General features: G+C 40.2%; 1 protein-coding gene across 3 annotated transcripts in view; it reads right to left on the reverse strand.

Moving 5' to 3' along the window:
- Positions 1–23,090, reverse strand: part of snx29 (sorting nexin 29) — a 128,095-nt gene extending 105,005 nt beyond the window's left edge. Inside the window, exons 1-13 of one of the 3 annotated variants that reach the window (XM_067488052.1) lie at positions 22,690–23,089; positions 21,898–21,962; positions 21,054–21,106; positions 20,498–20,622; positions 18,549–18,729; positions 17,553–17,623; positions 16,482–16,742; positions 14,635–15,034; positions 13,178–13,290; positions 12,814–12,910; positions 12,553–12,635; positions 7,332–7,395; positions 6,595–6,723 (exon numbers count right to left, since the gene is read on the reverse strand). In XM_067488052.1, coding sequence (XP_067344153.1) covers positions 6,595–6,723; positions 7,332–7,395; positions 12,553–12,635; positions 12,814–12,910; positions 13,178–13,290; positions 14,635–15,034; positions 16,482–16,742; positions 17,553–17,623; positions 18,549–18,729; positions 20,498–20,622; positions 21,054–21,106; positions 21,898–21,962; positions 22,690–22,696 — 1,649 coding nt within the window. In that variant the 5' untranslated portion in view covers positions 22,697–23,089. Of the gene's footprint in view, positions 1–6,594; positions 6,724–7,331; positions 7,396–12,552; positions 12,636–12,813; positions 12,911–13,177; positions 13,291–14,634; positions 15,035–16,481; positions 16,743–17,552; positions 17,624–18,548; positions 18,730–20,497; positions 20,623–21,053; positions 21,107–21,897; positions 21,963–22,689 lie in introns of all 3 variants that reach the window. The other 2 variants (XM_067488050.1, XM_067488051.1) reach the window with 2 other exon arrangements.
- Positions 23,091–24,436: the final 1,346 nt, after the last annotated feature.

Genomic DNA, 24,436 nt, shown 5'->3' on the forward strand with positions numbered 1-24,436 from the left:
TTCACCTCCTAACAAAATAAAACCTAGTGCTACCAAAAAAAAAAAAAAAAAAAAAAAACAGCGTTCCTTTAAAACTAAGGTCTACACAGTATTAAAAATAATTTTTTGTCATTCTTGAGGTCCCTTCGAGGTGATCTGGTGAGAATAAAACATACTTGTAAGTGCAGGCCATAATCTATACAGAAGGCATCAGCATTTTATTTTCAGATACTACATAAACACACTACAACCCCAATTCCAAAAAAAGTTGGGAAGATGTGAAAACATAAATAAAAACAGAATGCAATGATCATAAATGTCATGTCAGGGGATGAAGTTTTATAAAAACTATTTATAATGTTGACAAACACATTATATAGTGGATTCTGATAAGTAAGATTCAAAGACTCAAACTGTTCATGAGCTAATGTCATGTCTGAAATTGCTAAATGCCATCAGCCACGTCGTTTATCTCAAATCTGTACTTACTTTCTCCTAGGTACGTTTCCACCAGAAGGGTCCTAGGACTGATTTCCCCAGAAACTAGGTCTAGGCCCCTTTCCTGTGTTCAAAGTGCCTTAAGCATATTGTGATTGCATTTTCACAGCAGGGCCAAAGCCTAATATGATGAAGAAATTTAGCTTTTTAAGGCACAAACTGTAGGGGGGTGAAACTACACCACCAGAAGAAAAAAAAAAGTAGGCCATGGCTTCTTCCAGCGTAAATGTAAATAGAGGAACTAAGTTGCTCAAAGGGTTTGTAGACCCTAGGCAATGACAATGGATACGGTCCATCTTCCTAATGACTTTATGCTCAAAATGTTCTTGTGTGCAACTATTAGAGGAATCTCCTCCCTGATTGACTTTTGGGAAGTTATTAATACCTTAACAACTCATATTAAATGCAGTTTAAATCCAATCAGCCCAGAATACAGCTCACTTAGAAAACTTTTTCGAGTAAGGTGATAGCCAGAAGGCTAACCATCTGATGGGAAGATGGAAGGAGAACTTTGAAGAGTTGATGAATGAGGAAAATTAAAGTGAACGAAGAGTAGAACAGCAGGTGACTGGTGTTGAGCAGGAATTAGCAAAGATTAGTAAGAGTGAAGTGAGGAGGACATTGAAGAGGATGAAGAGTGGAAAGGCAGTTGGTCCTGATGACATACCTGTGGAGGTATGGAAGTGTCTAGGAGAGGTGGCAGTAGAGTTTCTGGCTAGTTTGTTTAACAAGATCTTGGAGAGTGAGAGGATGCCAGAGGACTGGAGGAGAAGTGTACTGGTGCCCATTTTTAAGAACAAGGGAGATGAGCAGAGCTGTGACAACTACAGAGGAATAAAACTGATGAGCCAAACAATGAAGTTGTGGGAAAGAGTAGTGGAAGCTCGACTAAGGGAGGAGTTGAGCATTTGTGAGCAGCAATAGGGTTTTATGCCTAGAAAGAGAACAACAGATGCAGTATTTGCTTTGAGGATGCTGATGGAGACGTACAGAGACCATAGGGAGTTGCATTGTGTCTTTGTAGATTTAGAGAAAGCGTATGACAGGGTGCAGAGAGAGGAGCTGTGGTATTGTATGAGGACGTCTGGAGTAGCAGAGAAGTATGTTAGAGTGGTGCAGGACATGTATGAGAGCTGTAAGCTGTAGTGAGGTGCTGTAGGTGTGACAGAGAAGTTCAAGGTGGAGGTGGGTCTGCATCAAGAATCAGCTCTGAGCCCCTTCCTGTTTGCTCTGGTGATGGACAGGCTGACAGATGAGGTTAGACAGGAATCTCCATGGACTATGATGTTTGCAGATGACATTGTGATTTGTAGTGAGAGCAGGGAGCAGGTGGAGGAAATTCTAGAGAGGTGGAGGTCTGCTCTGGAAAACAGAGGAATGAAGCTTAGCCGCAGCAAGACAGAATACATGTGTGTGAATGAGAGGGACCCAGGTGGAACGTTGAGGTTACAGGGAGCAGAGGTGAAGAAGGTGCAGGACTTCAAGTACTTGGGGTCAACGGTTCAAAGCAACGGAGAGTGTGGAAAAGAGGTGAAGAGGCGAGTGCAGGCAGGTTGGAACAGGTGGAGAAAAGTGTCAGGTGTGTTGTGTGATATTGAGGTTCTCTTTGGGAGTGACGAGGGTGGACAGGATCAGGAATGAGGACATCAGAGGGACAGCTCCTGTTAGATGTTTCAGAGATAAAGTCAGAGAGGCCAGATTGAGGTGGTTTGCAAATGTTCAGAGGAGAAACTGTGAATATATCTGTAGAAGGATGCTGAGCTGCCACGCAGGAGGTCTAGAGGAAGACCAAAGAGATTTATGGATGTAGTGAGAGAGGACATGACTATAGTTGGTGTGAGAGAAGAGGATGCAGAGGACAGGGTTAGATGGAGACACATGATTCGCTGTGGTGACCCCAGAAAGGGAACAAGCTGAAAGGAAAAGAAGAAGATGTTAGCCAGAAGGCTAATGTTGGCTAATGTTTAAGTGGTTGCACCTTCACCTGCCACCAGATCAGCCCAACAGCAAAATTCAATTGCAATAGAAAGCATTCGCTAAGCATACTCATAATGTAAATTTGAAATATTTTGGCACTAAAATGTCAAGATTTTGACCTGAATTATTCAACATCAGAAGTCAATTATTCAGAAGTCAAATTAACTGAATATTTTTAACCATTGACAATATTTTTTAAAAGGACAGTAAAGTCTGAATGTCAATTATTTTTCAGCGCAATTTATTTACATAAATAGTTTAAATGTTCTTTATCTTCAACAGGCCTAAGTATTTTTCCTGTACGACAAACAGGACAAGGGCTCAGGGTTAGTGCAACAAGATTAAACATCTTCCTACATTTTAATTTGCAGCAAAATATTTTCAAAATATTGATTTCTGGTGAGAATCACATATTATTATAATATTGTTTCTGTTATTTTAAGTTTAATATTTCAAGTTTCAGTTTTGCTTTATAAATGGATTCATATTAGCAGGAGTCAAAACACTGCAAGCTCATTAATCTAATCACAGAAGTACATTAGGACAGCAAATTCAAAGAGGGATTACAAATAGTGAGCATATACCATCCGTCTCTTGTCATATTTTCCATCCAATTTTCCATCCAATCTTCCATCCAATCATCCAATAAATGCATTTATATGTTGGTTTGTTTGGTTTTTTTTTTTGTCCTTTCGGCTTATTCCCGTGAGTTCAGGGTCACCACAGCGGATCATAGTCCACATGTAGATTTGGCACAGTTTTTTTTTTGTTTTTTTTTTTTTACACTGGATGCCCTTCCTGACGCAATACTCCCAGATTTCTGCCGGGCTTTGACCGGCACTGCACAGCTGGGGAGGGGAACGGGCTGTTAGGGTTTCAGTGTCCTGCCCAGAGACACTTCGACATATAGCCGGGACTGGGGATCGAACCACTGACCCATAATAATTCTTTTAAAAATGAAAATAAGGAAATCTAAATTGAAAGCCATGAAATATGTCTTGTTAGTATTTAAAAATTAAAATGACAGGTAAAACGTTATAATGGAATTTTTATCACTGTGTTCTTCAAAATGACAGATAGCAACAGAGTTTAACACAACATCTTCTATTAGATACCCACACACATTTGTTTTTAGCTGAAAAAAGTGGTCTGGGCGTTTAGTCATTCTATAAGAACAGCACTGCATGTTCTTGTTCTCCAGGAACTTAATCAAGTTCCACTGAGAGCGTTTTGAGGAGGTGTCTGCATGTGAACATACATGAGGATTGTTACATGCTCCCTCCATTTTCTACAGTCTGTGAATCGTTGGGAGTGAGGATGTGGGATGCTATGTGTCAATGTGTGAGCAAGGGTTTTAGATTTTCATGTTATATTTGGATGGATGTGTGAGTAAGGGTCCTGTACCTCTGAGTTTTGTGTGTGAGTAACTCACTAAGTGAGCAGTAGCTTGTTTTAGCCCACGCCCCTCTGCCAGCGTCTACGTCAGCTGAAAGCTATCTATGGTGGTTCGCTCATCCTCTGCCACCCACATATACAGCCAGCCTCAAGACACACACGCCACTTCCTTGGGTTTGGGTGCTGCTCTACTATAAAAGTATTATTACTAGAAGCAGTACTAAAACAGGCAGATGACTTGTGGCGTCTTCCTCCAACAGGGGGACCATCTGGTGCTGAAGATAAACATTGAACCTGAACATTTCTGCTACCAGAACAGTGATTTCTGTCAAAGTTGCAGCAAATTGAAGAATCTTAATTACTCAAAAGCAGTAAAGTATATATGAGTTGTCACAGAGCATTGCAATATTACTGCTCTCTGTCCCATTTCATGTCAGGTTTCCAACTCCCAGTTCATTCTGAGTGCAAAAGAATCACAAAGAATTGTGGGATACATAGCAACCGTTGCCAGTAGCCTCTTTCACTGAATGATGCTGACAGCTTCCAGCCCTCATTCAGTGGCTAGCTGCTCCCTCCGCGGTATTTATAGCTGCTATTGATCGAGACAGATTTGGCTGAGAAGGAAAAGCAGCACTTGAGATTTAGCTGTGGACCATAGAATTGACTTAGAGTGTCTGAGTCTGTGTACGTATGTGTGTTTGGTTGTAAAGACAAGCACCCTGTATGCCAGTCACCTTGTAGAGAGAGTGAGGCATCTGTGAGGAGATCCATTGTTCCTTGATCTGTCTGTCTGTGGCTCCTCTTTTTGCCACTGTTCCATGTGAATATCCAAATAATCACATAGTGAAAAGCTCCATCAGCTGCTATGCCTGTCCTCTCTAAACTACAACCCCATCAGCTTAAGCAGTGCCTTCACACTTAACTTTGAATCACTCAATCAATGCTAGCTGGTGGCTCGACTTACTGTAGAAGGCTACAATCTGAACACAGACTTTCTGGGGCTTTCTGTTTAAACCACTGAAGGATGACTAATCCTCTATTTAAGGGGCTGAGGGCTCGACTGAAGACTTCTGTCACACAGGCAATCAATTGTAGATGCTGAGGTGACGCAATTCACTTTCAGGGAAACTGTAGGTGGTCACTTATCGTGTGTGTGTGTGTGTGTGTGTGATTTAGGGAAGGAAATGGAACACTTGACAAAGAGTATGAAAGGGATTAAAACTTTCCTATCTCGTTATGACATTCACCCTCATTCATATTTTGAATCATGGGCAACCTGAACTGGACGTGTAGACTTTTAACAGCGATACTTGCAGATATTCTTCCTTTTCCTGTCTGGGCAAAGCCCTTTGCCAATGCATGGTGTTGTGGTAATTACTGTGATTAAATGTAAAACAGTGACGCAGATAGAGTACAGCACAATCAACAGCAGCAAAGCAGCTTTAATAGCAAACGTGAAGGCCCTCTGGGCTTTTACAGCTTTACACAATGTTTACTGACCAATGTGTGCTGACTGATGCGTCTCTGGTATTAATTCAAAGATACATATGACCAAATTGCAGAAGGAAAATAATTCTGGCTTGCTTTCTTAGACTATGGACATTTTGATTGGCCCAATTTTGTCCAATATTAGACAACAATAGCACTGTACTATGCAGCTTGTAAATAGTAGGTTGATAATCATTTTTAATGATAATTTTTAGAACTAACAATATACCAGTAATATCTAGGAAACATGAAAATAAGTTCAATAATATATTTTATTAACAAAGCATAAGAAGTTTAATATTTCCATTATATTATTATTATTATTATTACAATAACAATGTAAAATGATTAATATGGTAATTAAAAAAGTTATATATGGTAATTACTAGTTGTAGTTTCCGTGTATTAACCATGAAGAAGAGCTGCAAAATGCAATCTACTTAATGCCACAGTTATGTCTGAAGTGATAAAGATGTGAAGACATCTTAAGCCGTCGTGCTCTTACCTAGATATTACCTTGTTATTTCTATTATCATGATGTTACCAAGCTATAAAGTGATACTGAGACAACTATTCAGATGCGTTGGATGGCTATGCAATCAAATCTGCATTATGTAAAAAGTGTACTGTCCCACAGCACAAACCCTCCGCTCACTGTATTTCTGCCAGGGGGTTGGTAGGTTAATGGTCAATACAAAAACAAAACCGCTGTAATGTCAAGTGATTACGTTTTGGCTCTTCTAAAATGTTTGCTTTGGAATACTACCTCCCACCAGCACCACCCAGCTGCTCTCATTTTGACCCACTACGAGTCTAATAACTAGTATCAAGCTTTATTTAGTTTTATTAGTGAACCTGAAAATTTATATCACTTGACTGTGTTGGTGATGCAATTTGTCCTCACATTTAATATTTGCCATTTGTTGATTAGGCTGAACTGAACTGTGACAGGTAACTGCCGTGACTTCATACACATTGTTTTCTCCAGTTTGGGTCTGAAGTCATATTTGATTATGCAAGTTTCTTGGTTGAGTAAAACCACCAAGTGCGTGTTGATGGTTCTTGACATAATCTTCTAATGTGGTTGTGCTGAAGATTAAAATATTAACATTTTTTTTTAAATCTGTTATGATTTTAAAATGCTTTAGTGTGCCCCAGTCCTTAGCTAGTGCAGCTTTGGTCTTCTTTGCATCAAGCAAAGAAATGACTGTATTAATGATAGCATTAAGTTCTTCAGACCCCCAAACTGTAGATTACCTGGCCAATGCCTGGACCTTGACTGTGTGTCTCTCCTCCAGCTCTGCCAGCTTCTTGTTCAGCAGATCAGTTTCCTGCCTCAACCCTGCTGAGTGCTCCATCTCCCCATCCAGCAGACTGCGAAGAGACCTGCCAAACGCATGAAGCAGATCACATGTTTCCTGTTTGCACTCAAAATAATACAGCTTTATTTCTGTCCCAGTTACAGACATTTTTCTCTGCATTCAGGCATATGTTCATAAAAAGAAGATTAGATAAACATTTTAAGCATATTTAATTGCTGTAATAAATGACTGTGTCATAGTCTGTTGTAAAATAAAACACTTAAATCAACTCACAACTGTGACCGCATCGCTGTTAATTTAATAACTCGAGCACAAATGGCAGTTTATCATAAAAATGAAAATACTACTTGGCAAACAAAATCATACTAAATAAAAACAAAATTGTATAAATCTCAAACAGTTGGCTCATTGAAACGGAATTGTATTGAACTACACTTTGCGGTTTGCTTTACAATCCATTTTAAATGTTTTAATCACAGTCTCTGATTGATTATTGCTAAAACAAAACATAATAAAACAGCTTTCTGCCTCAAGTCAGCACAACAAACCCTTATAGTCTCGGGATAGAAAGAAAACAAGCTGACACACTTTATACAGAAAGGTCATTCAATATCTTCATTGACAGAGAGAGAGAGAGAGAGAGAGTGAGAAGGAGAATATATCCCAACATACATGCTTTGCTCCTCGAGCTCGTCCTTCCTGTTCATCATGGCTACAATTGCCTGACGCAGCTCCACTGCAGAGGAGAGAGAGCAGGGGTAAGACCTCTGCACTTAAAACTGCTTCACACATAAAATACACACAGAAACCACAAAAAGCAATATGCATAAACTCCTATTTTTACTTCACAGTTGCAGGATAAATGCTGTGCTTTTTTTGTTCCACTCCAAAGATGCACTGATGAAATCAGGTTTTTGTCACCGACAGAAAATATTATCTGACGTATCTGTTATCTGACGTGGCCGGAATTGGAAGTTTTATTGCTAAATGAACATTTTTATGTAGAAAGAAACCAATCCAACATACACATAGTGGAGAAAAACACTGGCTACTATTACAATTAAAAATGTTTTAAGAAACTATAAACTATGAGAACTTTACTTGGCCATGTTATCTACTGTTTGTTTCAGCTATACATTAATGTGTCAGGCAGCCCAGCACACACATGCTAAATGTCAACTAAACCACACAATTGCTCTTAAATTATAGTCAGCTGAATATCTAAATGTCATCTGGATCAAAGTCACTCTAAAGATTTCAGCAATTTTATGCTGCTAAACTGATCATCAGGATTTCAAGGAGCTGTATGCTTAGTCCAAACCCTCTCCTGTGGCAGAAGTCCAGTGTCACTGGGGTCATAATTATCACTGTGTTACTGCCAGCATGACAAACCTTTGTTGTCCTCTGGCTGGTTATTACACCTGAAGAATCACAGTTAACAACCATATGGATTTTTAGCTACCAGCCACAGTAGCTAGTAAATCTTGTTAAAACTGTTTGATTTTCCTGATTTTACTGATACATACAGGTAATGTTTGCCCTTTAGGAAATATTGTGGGTTGTCACTGCCATCCACATCTAATATAAGAGACGTTTAAGAGAAATCATTGATAGTGCTTTAAATTATTGAAATGCCAGCAAGTAATAAATCCCTGCTGTATTCAAAAGATCACGTGTACAATCATCTGTTGAAATAATACAGTCTTAAAATAAACTGTTTCTGCATCACCCAATATTAAATTTCCCTTCACTAAAAAGCATGTTTTGCTTTATTCACTTCACGGGATGTTTGTCCTTGACTGTACAGAATGATGCATGTGCATTAACCTACTGTGTGCCATTATCTTTAATCGTTTTAGACATGTACAAATAACCAAATTCGTTTGGAAGCCATCTGAGTCTGGTAGATACACAGGATCAAGTGATATAAATGCATGCAGATATATATATTTTGAATGTGTCGATGAGGGATAAGGAGCAGATATTTGCATTTATACTCTAACAATAAACTCTAAGCCTGAGATTAAATTTTCGCAAAGAGGTACAAGACCATCCATAGAGTGTTTATGTTCTTCTCAAGGTGTGTTACTGTATAGAGGAATCCTAATTTGGATCACTACTAATTAGTGCTGAAACAAACTGCCAATGTTAAAGGAAACAGGCCAAATATTTGGTTAGAGATTCTCAAATGTGATAATTGTCTGTTTTCCTGTTTTTTTTTATGTTTACACATTAGATATCTTTGGATTTTGGACTGTTTGTTCAACACTTTTTGCTATAGATACTAAAAAATATAACTGCAAACCTCAGGTTCTCTGTAATGCACCAGTCACTCAAACAGAATCCACTTCAAAACTAGTCCGCAGGCACTCAACTGATGGCTGATGCTAATCTTCATCCAGATTATAAGGACAGATTCAGGCTGGGCTCTTTGCTGGTAGGTACACAGTGACTCATCTCCATACTTATGCTTGGAGGTGCATTTGAAGGTTTCAAAGCCCCTAACTAGACTGTTACCACAGTTTCCAAAAATAACAACTATGAGACAGGGATTTAATCTACTCTGCACTTTGCATTCCACCTCTTGAAAATACATGAATGCAGAGAGCACAACTCTATTCTGTTAACTAATATAGGGTGTCGATGTAAAGCCAGACACAAGTAGGTCTCCTCCAGCCTCGAGTGCTTGGTTTGGGGGAAGAGAAGAAGGAAAGAGCAGGAGTGTGATGAAGAGGATAACTGAGAGCAGAGGAGAAAAGGGAAGTTTATTATCTCCAGAGCTCTATTCTCCACATCAGCAGGCCAGAAATAAATGTGACCTTTATTCTGACCACGCGTTCACAGCGGGTGCCACAGGCAAGCCATTAGGGACTTCAGTAGAGCCAGACACACCTCTGTCCTCACAGAGGGAGGTGTACAAACTACAGCACAACTGTGTGTGTTTCTGTGGGACGGTGGAAACACACTGTTGCTCAATTATTATTTCAATAACAACACGCATGGAATCAAGGTGCCTGGTGAATTACAGAGCCCATGTCCACCACTGGGTTCTACTTGGTCTCGCAAGCTGTCAGATCCAAAAGGAAAACTCTGAGGAAGAGCTTGCACTGCATACTTCTGCTTCATCCTGTGTAATACCACTTATCCTTACACACCTTAAACCCTGCTTTTTTAATGGATCAATATACATATTTTACAAAGACTTAGACACAAATTTAAATCTTAAATATTACCGGGAAATAGCTGAGTAACATCTTCCTTTAGACCTTCATTGCCTCCTAAATGGCCAGTTTAACCAAACCAACCCTTTAAGATGTTAGTTTAGGGATCCTTAAAGACCCAGACGCACCTCTGCCCTCACAGAGGGAGGTGGGCAAAGTACAGCACAACTGTGTGTGTTTCTGTGGGACAATGGACATAAAGACACTTAAGAGCCAAATTGCAGGGAAAAGAGAGTTTGTGCGCGCACGCGCACATGTGTGCGTGTGTGTGTGTGTGTGTCAACGCACTTTTGCTCAACTGTTCAATTCTACATTACACTACCAGCAATTTGACAGGCTGAGTTATACTCCTCTATATGGATGGATTACTGTACAGGTCTACAGGGCACAGACCCAAAGGCCTGAGATGTCAGGGGGCCCATGGGCCAGAGCCAGAGGGTTACTGTTCTTTCTTTGTTTGAAAGTTAAACTAAGTTAAACTATACAAAGAGATGCATTCCAATCACAACCAATTGCAAAATGTTTCAAAAAGTATAAACAATGGCCTGGAGCTATCCAAAAGTGGCACACAATGATCCACAATTCAGACATGACATCCAAAAATATACATCAAATGTAAAAAGTAATAAGTAGTAAAAAACTTAAAAAATTATCCCCCCCAAAAAAAACCTAACCGCGACACAACATTTGTTAGTAACAAATGTAATATTTTCATGAACAGACTCCAAATGACCATAAAAAAGGGGGTGGAGCTTATACCTGCCAACCAGTGGGCACGTTTTTATCATAAACTCCTAATGGTATTTCAAACAAGTCCACTGAACTTCACATGTAAATCTGTCATTGGGCCCCATGAAACTTTGTCTGTAATACAAAGTTATAATAATACAGTGACAAACAGCCTTGATGTTGTGCATAAGAAATGAGAAAATGTATTCTTCTTTGTAAAATCAGATCATCATCAATTTGTGACACCCAATCCTCATTAGCTTCCTGGGTTTTCCATGAACAACTTTACGCAACACCAAAAAAAAAAAGCAGCTGTACTTACTGCTCTGGGTTATTTGAGTAGGCGGGGAGAGCAAAATAGAATAGAGCCAGTTATAGTGAGAGTAAGAGATCATGATTTTTTCCAAGCTTGAAAAAGTCACGGTCTTCAAAATATAAACTCTGCTTTAGCTGTGTTGCATTCTGGCCTATTGAGCCAATGGCAGGGGTAGAAATTGGTATCTCTGCCTCTGTTGCAATGGATTTCTCCCATTGTGATTGATGGATGCTTTGTGATCCCAGAGAGGCTGAAAGCCAAACCTGATGTTACGGTGTTTACGGCTGGATTTGTCTTTTAAATAAACCTTCATTTTTCTGGTGTCTGCTGTTCTATATCTGCATAGGACACCATGGAGTTCTGTGTCTAAAGACTTTTCTTTTGCTTCTATAATTTTAGATGATCAGCTCTGTCCGTGACCTTACGACTTCCTCTTAACAAGGGCTAATACAATACGCAATAGACAACAGCTGAGTGCTTACAGTCATCTGCACTCACCTTTGCTTCCCCAGGATCTCTATGTCTTTGTCCCTCTCTCACACACAAACACACTCACTCTCTCTCTGTCTCTCTCTCTCTCCCTCCAAGGAATTGAATTGTTCTAAGGTCTAAGCTCTGATTAGCTCCAGGCTACTGAGCATAACACTAAATACACACACAGATGAAATGCTCATCAAGTGCTTTTAAAATTTGAGATTTTTATCTATCTCAGAGCTGGTGTAAACTGCAGGAATTCACATAATCCCACTTTCTCACAAGCAAAATCCTTACAGGGGAGTGGATGAACGTGAATTTAAGCACAATAACATGTGCGTGCACTGGAGCAACAGCGCCACCTGGTGGATCATATGTTCTTATGAAACATGAGTGCACAATCCCTTGGCACACTATTTCCCTAATAAAAATTAGATCACTTTCAACTGCAAAGAAAGACAACGAGGTTTGAAAACACTAATCGGTGATCTTGATTTGATTTGCTACAGAAAACAGCTGTGGTAAAATTTCAAACCAAGACATGTCAGGTCTTCCAAAGGATTCATTACTGTCACAAACGTCTTTGGAATATACTCTGAGATGAGATTGTCTTTAGATAAAGCCACAAGGGATGTGGTGACTCAGCAGTTCTTGCTTTATTGATTTCTGTTGCAATATCTAAGGTGAATCATTTGAGAGTCTGATTGAATTTGTCCTTAGCACTAGTTGGTGTTGTGCATGTTGTACAAGTTTGAGAAGACTGTTGACTCTCCAGATACTCTGTGTTTGCTCAAAGAAATCTCAAAGCCCATCTCTAAGGCCTTGCAGTGATGATAATGAAGGCTTTGAAGTGTGACAGTCCAGCTCATTTGTTTGCTATGGAATTTTCTCCACGGCAGTCATTCGTTAAAGATGAAAACAACTTTGGTTAATATGTTCACCTTGTTTTTTTTGCAGTTAAAGTGATTTAACTGCAATGAGTGCAGTCACAGTGAAATCACACTGTTTGGTTGTCATGATGCTAGCTCACATGTGGCAAAATCCACGATGATTCATTGCACAGAACAGGCTCTCAGAACAACACAAACAAGAGGAGCAAGAGAGACTGAGAAATAGTATGAGACAGACAGATGGAAAAAAGATAAACACTCACCCACTGTCATGGACTCTGGCAGAGCAGATGTTGACAGCACACTGGAGAGTGGAGCAGATTGTACGGGCGGACTGGACTCCATACTGCAACACACGAGAGGAATTGTGTATTTCTGAATATATATTCATCATTTCATTGTTTATTGTAATGCAAAAATATATCTTAAGCACAAAATCACACCAACTTTCTAGTGACTACAGCTAAAAGTACTGCTCATAATTTCCCCAGAGAAGATATTTCCCGCCTGAGATGGTAGCTCACTTAAATGTCAGCTCCGATCTGCTGCTCTCACAGTTTCCCACCGGTCGTGTTGACTCACACTGAGCAGGAAATGTGGCAGAGTCCTCCACAGAGCCCACTGAAACAAAATAAAAGTGAAAGTGAAGGTATCGAGTAAAAGTCCCTACACCTAATAGGATGGAGAAAGTGATCCCTGCACTGAAGCTTTTGTCAACAGTCCAACAAACATAAAAGAAACTTGGACTGTAAGAAATTCACAGTGCTAAAGGTGATGAAGATCTTAAATACTCATTTGGCCCAAAGTACATCAGGAAGAATTTTTTAATATACTTCCCGTAGGTGTAGGACTGCAGTAGGTGTGAAGCTGTGTTTTGGTCTATAGTACCTGGTTGAGGATCTGCATGATTTAGAGGAATGAGGATGTCTGAGCTGCTTTGGTCAGTCATCACCTGTAAAGGACTCCATGTGGACACACTGGACAGACTTCCCACCAACACCCTAACACAAAAGAGTTTTAATCTCAATCAGTTAGAATAGATTCAGTGAGTAACGTTCAGGACTAAAAAAGAAGGCAGAAGAAAAAGGCAGAATATACAGAAAGTTTACTCAAGAAAACTGAACTTCTTTTTTGCGAGATTGAAATGTTTCACTGCTCATCCGAGTAGCTTCTTCAGCCTGATGAAATTTGGGTAGGGACCCAGATTTTACCCTACAGTGTGGTTTTGTTCCTCACCTGACCTTAAAAGGCTCGTTAGGGGCACACAAGAAAAGTTGAGAGTAGGGGGAGAGCCACTGGGATGTAATGGTAACAGCTAATACAGCACAACTCCTCGTACCCTGAAAAGGGTCATTATTTGTGCTCTCCCTGGTGAGACTTGTCAAGTAGTCTCCATCTTCCTGGGGATGGATGAAAGAACAGCATGGACAATGGGAGACTGATTGTGCCAAAGATACCCACCACCACCCACCCCCACCACCACCTCCACCGAAAAGGGGATTTTCCTCTTGATGATTTCACTCTTCCTTCTCTTTCTCTGTACAAGTGGCTGTAGGAGCCAAGACCCCAGCTACTCTCCCTCTACCTTAACCTTCTCTATTGCCCACCTAGATCAGATGAGGAACAAAACCACCCTGTAGGGCAAAGTCTGTAAAAAGTTGGTTAGGGATGAATAGTGGAAGTCCAGGTGCAATGATTCAACTTCCAACTAACCTCACCTGAATGACACTGCTCAATGGCATCGGCAGCTCTTAGCAGTTCCTGTTTATATACACATATATAAATGCAACTTTCATTTTTCTACTACGTACATGAGCCACAATGAATGGACCATAACTGTCCGTTAAACACTGGGCCAAGCTGTATAGTTCAAGTCAAAATTCTGTTTTTCTGCTCCAATTCGTTTGTGTTTTTAACGTTTTTCAGGAGATTATTTTATTGATACATAAAATAACCCAACTTGCTCGTGAATTGGCAAATAACCCCAATCCCTACTTTGTTACTCTTTTACTTTTTCATTGCATACTGCTTCATGAACTGAATGCAGTTTTCTGCTTAAAAGAGCCTTTGATTTTGCCCAAAGAAAAGTGGCTCTTACTGAAAACCTGCGGGGGCCCATAACTCAACAAATAAAACAGGGTGAAACAAAAAATATGAGCACATTTTAATTATAATTGTAATTGTCTAGAATCTGTTTTTTAAATCTCACAGCATTTTACAACAACCCCCAACAGGTAATATGCCTTAAGCCACATTAGTTTCTGTCAGAATAACTGAAAGAGTGTGAAATATTTCTGGTTATACTTTTTTTTTTTATAACAATTAGCTGAAGTCATCTGACTCACTGATCAGAGCTGATCCTCTCCTCCTCCTGGGTTTGTGCTCTGGGTGTGTACACCTCCTCCTCTTCCTCCTCCTCATTGTCTAAACCTTTACTGTCAGGCAGAGAAGGTGAGGTTATAGGGGCTGTACGTGAGGCATGGGGGGACCCTACCCAACTGATAACATCTGGCTCAACTAAGCCATTCTGAGTTGGTGACTGAGAGAAGGCTGGTTCTAAAGGGTCAATCCCTTCCTCAACACTGCTTTGAGTGGGAGCGGTGTGACTCTTCTTCATCAGGCCCATCTTCTGGGAGTCCTCCTCCCCCTCCTCCTCATCTTCCGCCCCTCCGTCCAAATCATCATCAAAGGAAATGATGTTGGTGATCTTCTTTTTCCTCCTGCGCTCTTTCCTCAGACCTGAGTCTGAATAGGAAGAAGATAAAAAGGAAGTGATCAAAAACCTCAAGCTCAACATTCATTTAAATTCAAACTTAATTGAATTTTCACCTGTCTACACCAGCTTACTCCAAATATTCATACATATATGTTTAGTAATGTTGACATAAAGCATCTTATATTTATTTCAATAAGACCCTCTCTAAAAAAAAAGTGTGTTTCTAATTGACTTTGATTTAGTGTCCTTGCTTTTCAGGGCTAAAATGCCTGGCTAGGCATTAGAGAGTCTTCTACCATAGAATAATTTGAATGGGTCCTGCCAGCTTGAGGAGCTGCTGCACCAACTTAGAATTCAATTTGCATTTATTCCAGTAGAAAGTTTTACCACCACACAGTTAAAATTTAAAAGCTTGTTCATCCCACTGAGCAGAGCATATGGAGAGAAAATGGTGCAAGTTTTCCCAGATGGAAAGGACCGGGGCAGGCGGCTAAATGAGGTCAAACAAGGAGGAAGACATTTTGAAATTTTATTCATTTCATGGGGGATTTTATCACTGCTGAAGCTGTGTGCTACAGATGCCTTGTGTTGCATCCACTAGATTTGTCTAATGCATTCATTATGCATGCTCAAACTGAACCGTATGTTGTTTTGGCTCCCAGAATGACTTTGTGAACTGAACACATTTTGTTAGAGTAAATGACAGTGTGCTGCGTTAATAAAGCGCAGCATGTGTCTCTCCTCAGATTTCTTTGATGTTAGAACCAGAAGACCGCAACATAACTGACTCCATGCAAGGGCTGGACAAATGACCTGAAACGCCTTATGAGACAGTAAGTTGTTCATTTTAAAAGAACCGATTTCTGCTGCTAAAACTGCTAAATGATGCAGTCTGTGAAAAAGAGGCAACAGAACTATGCTACTACATATGTAAAACAGAACTGTACAAATGGGAAAAGAAGTTTGCATTCAATTATTTTGAAATGCCAAAAACAGTAAAACAAAAATCTTTGTTTTCGTCAACGTAATATTTACTCATTATTATGTTCGGTTTAGAGTTAGGTTAGCATCCCCTTTGAGGCCATTTCAGCGTAAGCTTTCAGGTTAAGTTTGCATTCCCTATCATAGTGACTGCACGTGTTCTTTCATTGTCGGAACAAAAATGGTCAAGCAGAGTATAAAATGGAAAAACATTTAGGAATGCAAACTTTATTAAACTAATTAATTTCTGATGAAATAGCAAATGTACTAAGTGAATGTGCATTAAAGTTGATCTTGATGAAATGTTTTTTTTGTTGTTATTACACTTTTTGACGTGTCGAAATAAGGGGGTGCAAACTTTGCATCCAATTATATGAGGTGAAATAGTCTCAACAAAAAAGAAAACTAACTATTATTCTGCAATGGTAATGTAATGTGGATTACTCAGTGTATCCCCCACCCGCTGCAGCAAAACGAATGCTGCTGTTTTCCTACCAGCAGAGGTGCTGCGTGGCAGGACAGGTAGTGGGTCAGATGCTCCATCCGCCCTCGGGGTGAAACCAGGCACAACAGCTGTGGCAGTGCTGATCTCTCGCAGCAAGCTTGTTACCCCCTGAGTCGACTCTTTCCACAGGCTGCCGATGCCCTGCGTGGACTCTTTGAGGAGATGGGAAACCGAAGAGCCTCCTGCTCGTGTCACCCCGCCATTCAGATCGCTGTTGTCGATGTTTATGGCAAACAGAATGGAGTTCAGACCTGAGAGCAATTTACATATTAAAAAAAAAAATCAATTTATCCCAGATCAGGTCAAATCATAAACACATTTTGAGCATCATCCGCAAGAATCAGCATCTGAAAATCTACTTAGACTATCTGCTGTGTATAAAAAGAGAGAGAAAGAGTTATGGCATGAGATCAGTGGTACATATTTTTAAGATTTTAGAGTCTGTGCTCATCAAAAGTTTGACAGAAAGGGCATAGAAACTAGCACTAATACAGTTAAAGAGTACATTCTCAGTAAACCCAGCTAAACAAGGAAAGTCCACAGTCAGTTAAGTAGCTGCTCATATTTAAAGACCTTTGCCACCTCTGTGTACACAGCTAAGCTTTAACTTAATGCTACTGCTAACAAATTAGCATAATAAATGTTGAAATGTCAATATACCACGTGCAACACGTTGTCATTGAACACAGTGGAGCCTGCTAAAAGGACTGTATCATGCAATGCTTTTGATTATGTTATTATTATTAGCATGTTAATGCGCATACACTGATACCTTCAGCTGTGTTTTCTAACATGTTAACCATTAGCATGTAAAAAAAAAAAAGAGAGAACGATCCCTAAGTGCAAATTACGCCAACTCACACAACTGTGTTCACATGCTATATTTTAATTATTATATGAATTAATTATTTAATATATTTGATTACTTCCACTACCACTGATGTTGCTACTGTAGCTAATTTTAAGCCTCAGCATCAGCACAGGAAACAAGATGTTTCCTCTACTACAGCCTGGAACGGGACACGTTTACCGTTGTTGCCTCATGTTAAAGAAAAGCTCACCTGCAGCCATGGTGGGGAGCATACTAGCTCTCTCCTCATCCAGGACAAAAGCCCAATCTTCATAGTAAATTCTACAAAATACAAAGTAGGTTAAGTTATATCAAATACAAAGCTGCATAACCCACTCGTGTGTGGGGAGAACAGATTGATGGAGAATCGATTATAGATACATTAAATCGATTACCAGAGAAAGACTAAGGGGCCACCTGGCTCCATGAATCCACGTGCTTCTAGATTTATGGTTTTTAGTTTTATTTGTTTATTTGCAAGACAGGAAGCAAGTGTTTAAAATCAAGAGCTACTGTCCTTCTCCACAGCTATATTCCCTAGTCTACAGTGGTCGGGCTCATAAGAAAATCAGATTGAAGTTTAACGTATTGAGGTTTAGTTCGGGACTCTGACCACTGCTGAAGCAAACGCACTACACAAAAAAAAGAGGTTGAGATTGCATTTTAAATAAATGCTCATTTGTTCCCACCACCCTTCGATTTACAAAGCTGGGCTTCACTAAAAAAAGCCTTGAACATTGTTAGAGACGACTCCTGCTGGGCAGCGTCTCTCTTTGAGGAAATTGCCTTCTGGGAGATGGTTCAGGCAACTCAGCTTTAAATGGGAGCAGTTTAATAGAAGCACATTTCCAGAGATTTTGAGACAGTTTAAAGGCAAAACTCTGGTGCCCTAAGCAGTTTTTGTTTTTAATCAGTTTTTATTGGATGTATTATTAATATGTTTGTTATGTTTTTAATATGACTCTCTATTAGTTTCTGTTATTGGTATATTAAGTGTGGTTGTAGACAAATTCCTTATTTGTCGTAATAGCAATAAAGTTGCCTTACATCTGGGGAAATACTGGCTAATAAGAACAAGATTAGACCCATTTTCAAAACATTAAAATCATTTTCTCAAATTTGTTCCAGACCTCTGTGCACTCCATTGAAAAAGGGAATGGCAGTTTAATGAAAAGGAAGCCCTGCATGAACTGCACAGTGTACTAACCCCAGACGTAGGCGGTCAGCCAGCAGCGTGTGTAGGTAGCGTTCCAGCGAGTGCTCATTGAGCGTGCAGCGCAGCCAGGCACGACCCCGCCCCAGCTCAGAGGACATGTGGCGTAATGTGTAGAAGCGCTGGAGCTCGTGGCGGTTCAGATGCTCCTTCACATAAAACCAGAAAGTCAGCTCTGGTGGGGGAGAACAAGAAAGGATAAGGTGAACTTCTGGAGTTCTGAGTGTCAGCGCATCACCACTCTCTCATTAACAGATGTCCCACCTGTCCACACCTTCATGGTTTCCCACTGACCTCAGATTTATTATTTTCTATAACAAAGCATAAAAACATAAAAGACAAAATCCCATGTTGATCGGTTTCCATGCAAAATTTTCAGGGGAGCAGCAATTAAAAGAAATGAATGTGTTGCATTACCATTTTGCATTCAAATAGCTAGTAACCTCACTGCAATGTGTTAGAGTGATGACTGCTATTTCCGGCTTGGTCAGAGGGCTCAGCTTCATTAGGGAGCTCCATGACATCAATGAGCTCAGCCACAATCCTTTCTTTAAATTGCCGTTAGATATGCTAATGGCCATTACAGAAAGCCTGCATTTCTCCTCCAATGTGAAATTAACAGCCACCAAGTTCATCAATGTCACAAAGTAGAAAAAAATGTGTAAACTTTCAGACTAATGTCTCCTAAGCAGCAGATTCATCTTTGTAAGTTATGATGCAAATAAGAATCAATGAGAAATCTTTCAGTTCCTCATGGAGATAATGCAGAGCAGCAATCCCAACCAGAGCCACATCTACTTCAGCTGCCAAGAGTTATGTGAAAAGGTGGAGTGGCTTAAATAATGATATATGAAATTAAAGTTGTTATTGTGACTGAGAGTTTAGGAAAAATGGTTACAAAGTGAGCAGAGGCACGAATACAGTTATAAAGGACCCTTTACGGATTTGGAACTTGCCTCTTTTGGTTCTAGTTTTGGTTGTACATGTACATAAATGCCATTAAACGTCAGTTCAGATTATGTCATCTTGTTGCTCATATTATGGAGCTTGTAATCATGGTCAACCTGCTTTTCCAGAGTTCCCTCACATGACATCACTCGAGGTCCTAATGAGGAAAAACTCCGCCGGGTGATGTCATCTAGTTTTTCAGCAAAAAGCAGATAAATATTGGAATGTAGTGCTTAACCAAACAGACCCGAACACAGACAGTTCAGCTGTATGTATCATAATTACGGTCATATCATTATAGGTAAATTATAAGCAGTTTAACATTGAAATGTATATATTCATAACTAGTGCTTGGAATCACTGCCACAGATCAGAAATGCTAACTCTTTTAACTGCAACAAATTAGATTGAGATTTTTTTCTTTCTTATTTGAACAAAAAAAAAAAGCTAATGGGAATTTGACTGTAAGGCCTAGTAAAGACATTGTGGTTTTGAACAATACATGTAGAAATGGCATGAATTCAAATAGGATTTCTGCACATCTCACGTCCTTTTTAGAAGTGCTAGGTCTTAGCAGGTGTGCTGCCCACTGCAGACTGAGACAGAGACACAGAGGTATGTAGACAGACAGGTGAGCAGAGGACAGCAGAGATCCTCCTACATGTGCAACTTTGAACTGTAGTCTAACCATCTGGTCTCAAAGTCAGGTTGTGTGTGTGTGTGTGTGGGGGGGGGGGGGGGGGGGGGGGGGGGGGGGGGGTTAGTCCTGCAGCTAGGAGTTTCCCACTGACACATCTGCGTCCTTCAGCCCAAAAATCACAAATCAATGTACCCTGTAGCAAGGTCACAGCTTTTCTGGCCTCCTTTTTTGCAAAGTAACAATCCTGGAGGCTAATGTTGAGTCTCTGCCCTGACTGTCAACTTTAGACCTGAGATTAACAGACCGTGTCTCCTCTTAGGGTGAAACAAGCAGCCAGTTAACTATTGTAGTGTACCTGCTTCGTTCTTGCTGCTGAAGCCTGCAGCTTGTTTGAGAGCAGCGGCAGTGAGGGCCAAACCTCTGGTTTTCCTCAGGCCATGCTGCAGCACCGCTTCAAACTGGGCGCACAGGCAGATCACTCTGCAGAGACAGAAAGTCAGTCCTCAGAGTGAACAGATGTGTACAGAGCTATAAAGGAGTGTTTTACCAAGATTACTCTTACCTTTAAAGATCATTATGTGTATCATCAGATGAATCTTTCATTGGTTCGTTAGGCTATTCCTATTTTTTTTTTTTACAACACTCATGGTTTCTAAGTATGAAGCTATAGGTTATCAACCTCTGTTGGTTGAATTACTTCGATCTTACATGTAGGAAAAAATGCAGTATACAAACTTTTTCCTGACTTTAAGATTATATTGTTGTGAGGAAATTGTATTGTCCAGCTGGGCATTTTGCCAGATTGCTGCACAAGAAAGGCCTATAGGTATGATGAGCACAAACATACACATAAACCAAACAAGCTCTTTGTGCAGAATAAACATTTCTTGATAACAAGCAGCATTTCTTACCTGCTGTCTGAGTCTGTGGCGATCTCTTTTTTTCCTCCAAAGCGGATTTGGCACTGGAAAGATATGAGGGGAATGATAATAGCTGCCTGTTTCTGTGGCCTCTACCGCCTGCTAAACGTGCAGCACATTTCTAACATTAAACTCTAAAGTACAGAGGATATCTGAATATACCTGCACAGCTGGCGACTTTTGGCTAAAATCTACAGCGCTGGTTACGGATTAAAGACAGAGGCTTGCGTGTGTAAACTTGCTTTAAATGCTCACTCAGCTTATTTTAATACCTCTTCACCTGCCTTATTTTACCCCAAATAATTACTTCCAGAGGTTTGCAGAGGAACAAAAAGTTTGCAGGGAAACATGTGGGTTAGCTCATTAAAACTATGTGTTTGGTAAGTGATAAATGGCCGCTTCTATAGCGCCTTCATCCAAAGCGCTATGCAGTGTTGCTTCTCAATTACCCATTCACTCACACACACACTCTCAGCATGAACATGAACACCAACATGAAAACTCATGAACTCTATGTTTCAACTTTTATTTTGAGAATTCCCCACCCAACATATTTGTACTTAATTCAGTAGAAAAAAAACTTGGGAAAGTTCCAGCTAGAGCTCAGTTTTACTTCCTTTAGCGTGTTTGTCTGTTTAATAGATAAAGGAACTAAAAGGTGACAGTTCACACTATGGTGAACAAATTTCTTGACCACATAATTTCAGTGTTTGATTATGGGAGTCTGTCTCTCTCCGAGTACCTTTCAACTCATCATTTTAGGCAAAATGTACATATAATAGATGAAGTTTAAACGGTTGCTGACTCTCACATAAAAGAACATTAGACTAGTCACCTGTTTGACAGCATCCAGCAGCCTCTCCAGGAGGTGTTGTCTTTTGGTGTCACTCTGCTGAGTGTCTGCAGAGGTGAACACAGACAAACAAGCAATGGTGAGGGATCAACAAATTTACACTAATGCACACTCGCTCTCAATTGCTTGTTACTGAGAGGAAGAAAAAGAAAACCTGAAGACAGTGTTAGAACATCCCAGTCAACAGAAAAACTAGCTCTGAAGTGGAATGTGAGGTTACTGTGCTCTAGGTGTTAAACTTTCTTTGTGCAACATTTACCAGTGAGTTTATTGCTAAAAAGTAAAACTTTTGGTATTATTATGGAGCCCTTTGTTGTTCTGAGTGTATGGAAATACACTTTATGATTTATGTTTTATCTCTGCATGTGGAATCCACTGAATATACTTTCAAATACTTTGTACAAATATACTCTCTTTTCAATGTACTGCATGGCTGTTCACAATTGCTAAAAGACACTTCATAAAGTGCATATTAATAGTTCTGAAAAACTAAACTTTCTCTAGAACTGTATGAACTCACCCACGTTTGACAGGCCAGAGAGGCCATTGGCTGGATGGCAACACTGGGGAACTACCTGGAGTTTTTCTTTCTTACTTACTTACTTACTTGTTTTTTGTTTATTTATTGGCTTTTAGAAAAATCCGCAGAAATGCTAACTTATTTTATGGACACCGACCCTATCAGTTACTGAATTTCTTCTTGCATGCAATGATTTTTGCACGTTATGATCTTATCTGTGAGTGTCAGACAAACAACATTTCAACCCAGCTCACCGTTCATCCTAACAGCCGAATTCCGGTAGCAATGACATCCAAAATAATCAGCTCACCACCGACAGGATTCATCCCTTTCGGCCGTTTTCAAACTTAAAGGGTGTGCGGTGAGCGACGGACCGGGGCCCTGCTGCCTCTCTGGCCGGGCTGGAAGCCCCTGACTCGGCGTGGGGACCGATGCTCAGTCGGTGAACGGAGAGGCCTGGCGTGAAGCCGCCGGGGCTGACAAGCATGGAAGAGTTGTAAAAAGCCAAATCAGCAGCTCAAGTGTGCGAAGTGTTCGGTGTTCCAAAGTGTCGTGAACCGTCTGAGAGAGAAATGATCTATTTTCAGTTTAGAGCCTGTGACACTGCGAAAAGGGGAAACTGACTGAGCGCTGACGTGGTCACGTGACTAAACACACATCGGTCATATGACAAGACGCCGCCGCTGGGAGTTGTAGTCTTTTGGTGATGACGTGTGGGAGGAGAAAAACAAACCACCTAAATGTGTGAATTTCACCAGTATTGGTGAAAAGGTAAAATGTTTTTGTTGTTTTTCTTCCATAGATGATTTTATATATTAATGTTATGCTCAGCCTGTTTCCTTTAGGGACTGTCTTAGGAACTAACAATGAACGTAATTATTGTTCTGCTATGAACCCTCACATGTGTATTTTCTGATTGTTCTTTGTTTTCTAAAAGCTAATTTGGACATGGAAAAAAAAACAACATACCTTTTCTCATTCAAGTTATTATTACCTTTGACCCCCTGACCTTTACTCTGTCATCATCATTAGGAACAAATTTTTCAAATCTTTATCCAAGATTTTAGTTTGTGACATTTTCATCTACAGGTACAGTTTCACATGACAATAGTTTACTCTTAATTTTTAGTAATTACGTTGAAGCAAAACAGCTCAGGATACCTAATACAGTACATAATCACTCCCAATTACATTTTTCTCTACAGTAACTTATCAGTTCCTCTCTAGTAAATGATCACCCGTTTGTAAATAAATTCCACTAGAGAGACAAAATACAGAATTGTGAATCACATTTATTTATTTCATTAGATAGTTCTATCCCCACACTCTGCCTACTGTTGCAATTCCTGCTACTTCACTCTGAACACCCCCTCCGTTGTACTGTTAATGCTACTGGTAACACTGGAACTATTGTAAATACACTGCTGTTGAGACTGCTGCAAATATACTGCTGCTACTGCTCCCTTCATTACTCTTGTTGTCCTAAGAGAGACACTGAGCAATGCAGAAGATTTAAATACTTCCACCAAAACAAACCAGTTTTTCTAAAGATGACTCCAGTAAGGGGCGGCTGTAGCTCAGTTGGTAAGGCAGTCATGGTCAGTGGTTCGATTCCCGGTACCATCTATATGTCAAAGTGTCTCTGGTCAGGACACTGAACCCCTAACACCCCATTCCCTTCCCCTGCTGTGCAGTGCCGGACCAAGACCGGCAAAAATTGGGTTGCGTCAGGAAAGGCATCAAATCAACATGCTGACAATGATCCGCTGTGGTGACCCTGAACTCACAGGATAAAGCCGAAAAACCTCCTTTGACTGAGTTATAGTTAAATTCTATTGGACAGCTCACTGTAATGACACAGCAACAGTGTGTGAATTAGTGTTTTGTGTCCTTGGACTGGCTGTGCCGTGTGGATGCTGTTCTGATCGGCCCACACTCATTCAAAGTATTAACCTCCACCTTTCTTTTATTAGACTGCTTTGAAGTACATTGCTGCAGCAC

This window comes from Channa argus, chromosome 20 (assembly GCF_033026475.1).
Source record: "Channa argus isolate prfri chromosome 20, Channa argus male v1.0, whole genome shotgun sequence".
NCBI lineage: Eukaryota > Metazoa > Chordata > Actinopteri > Anabantiformes > Channidae > Channa > Channa argus.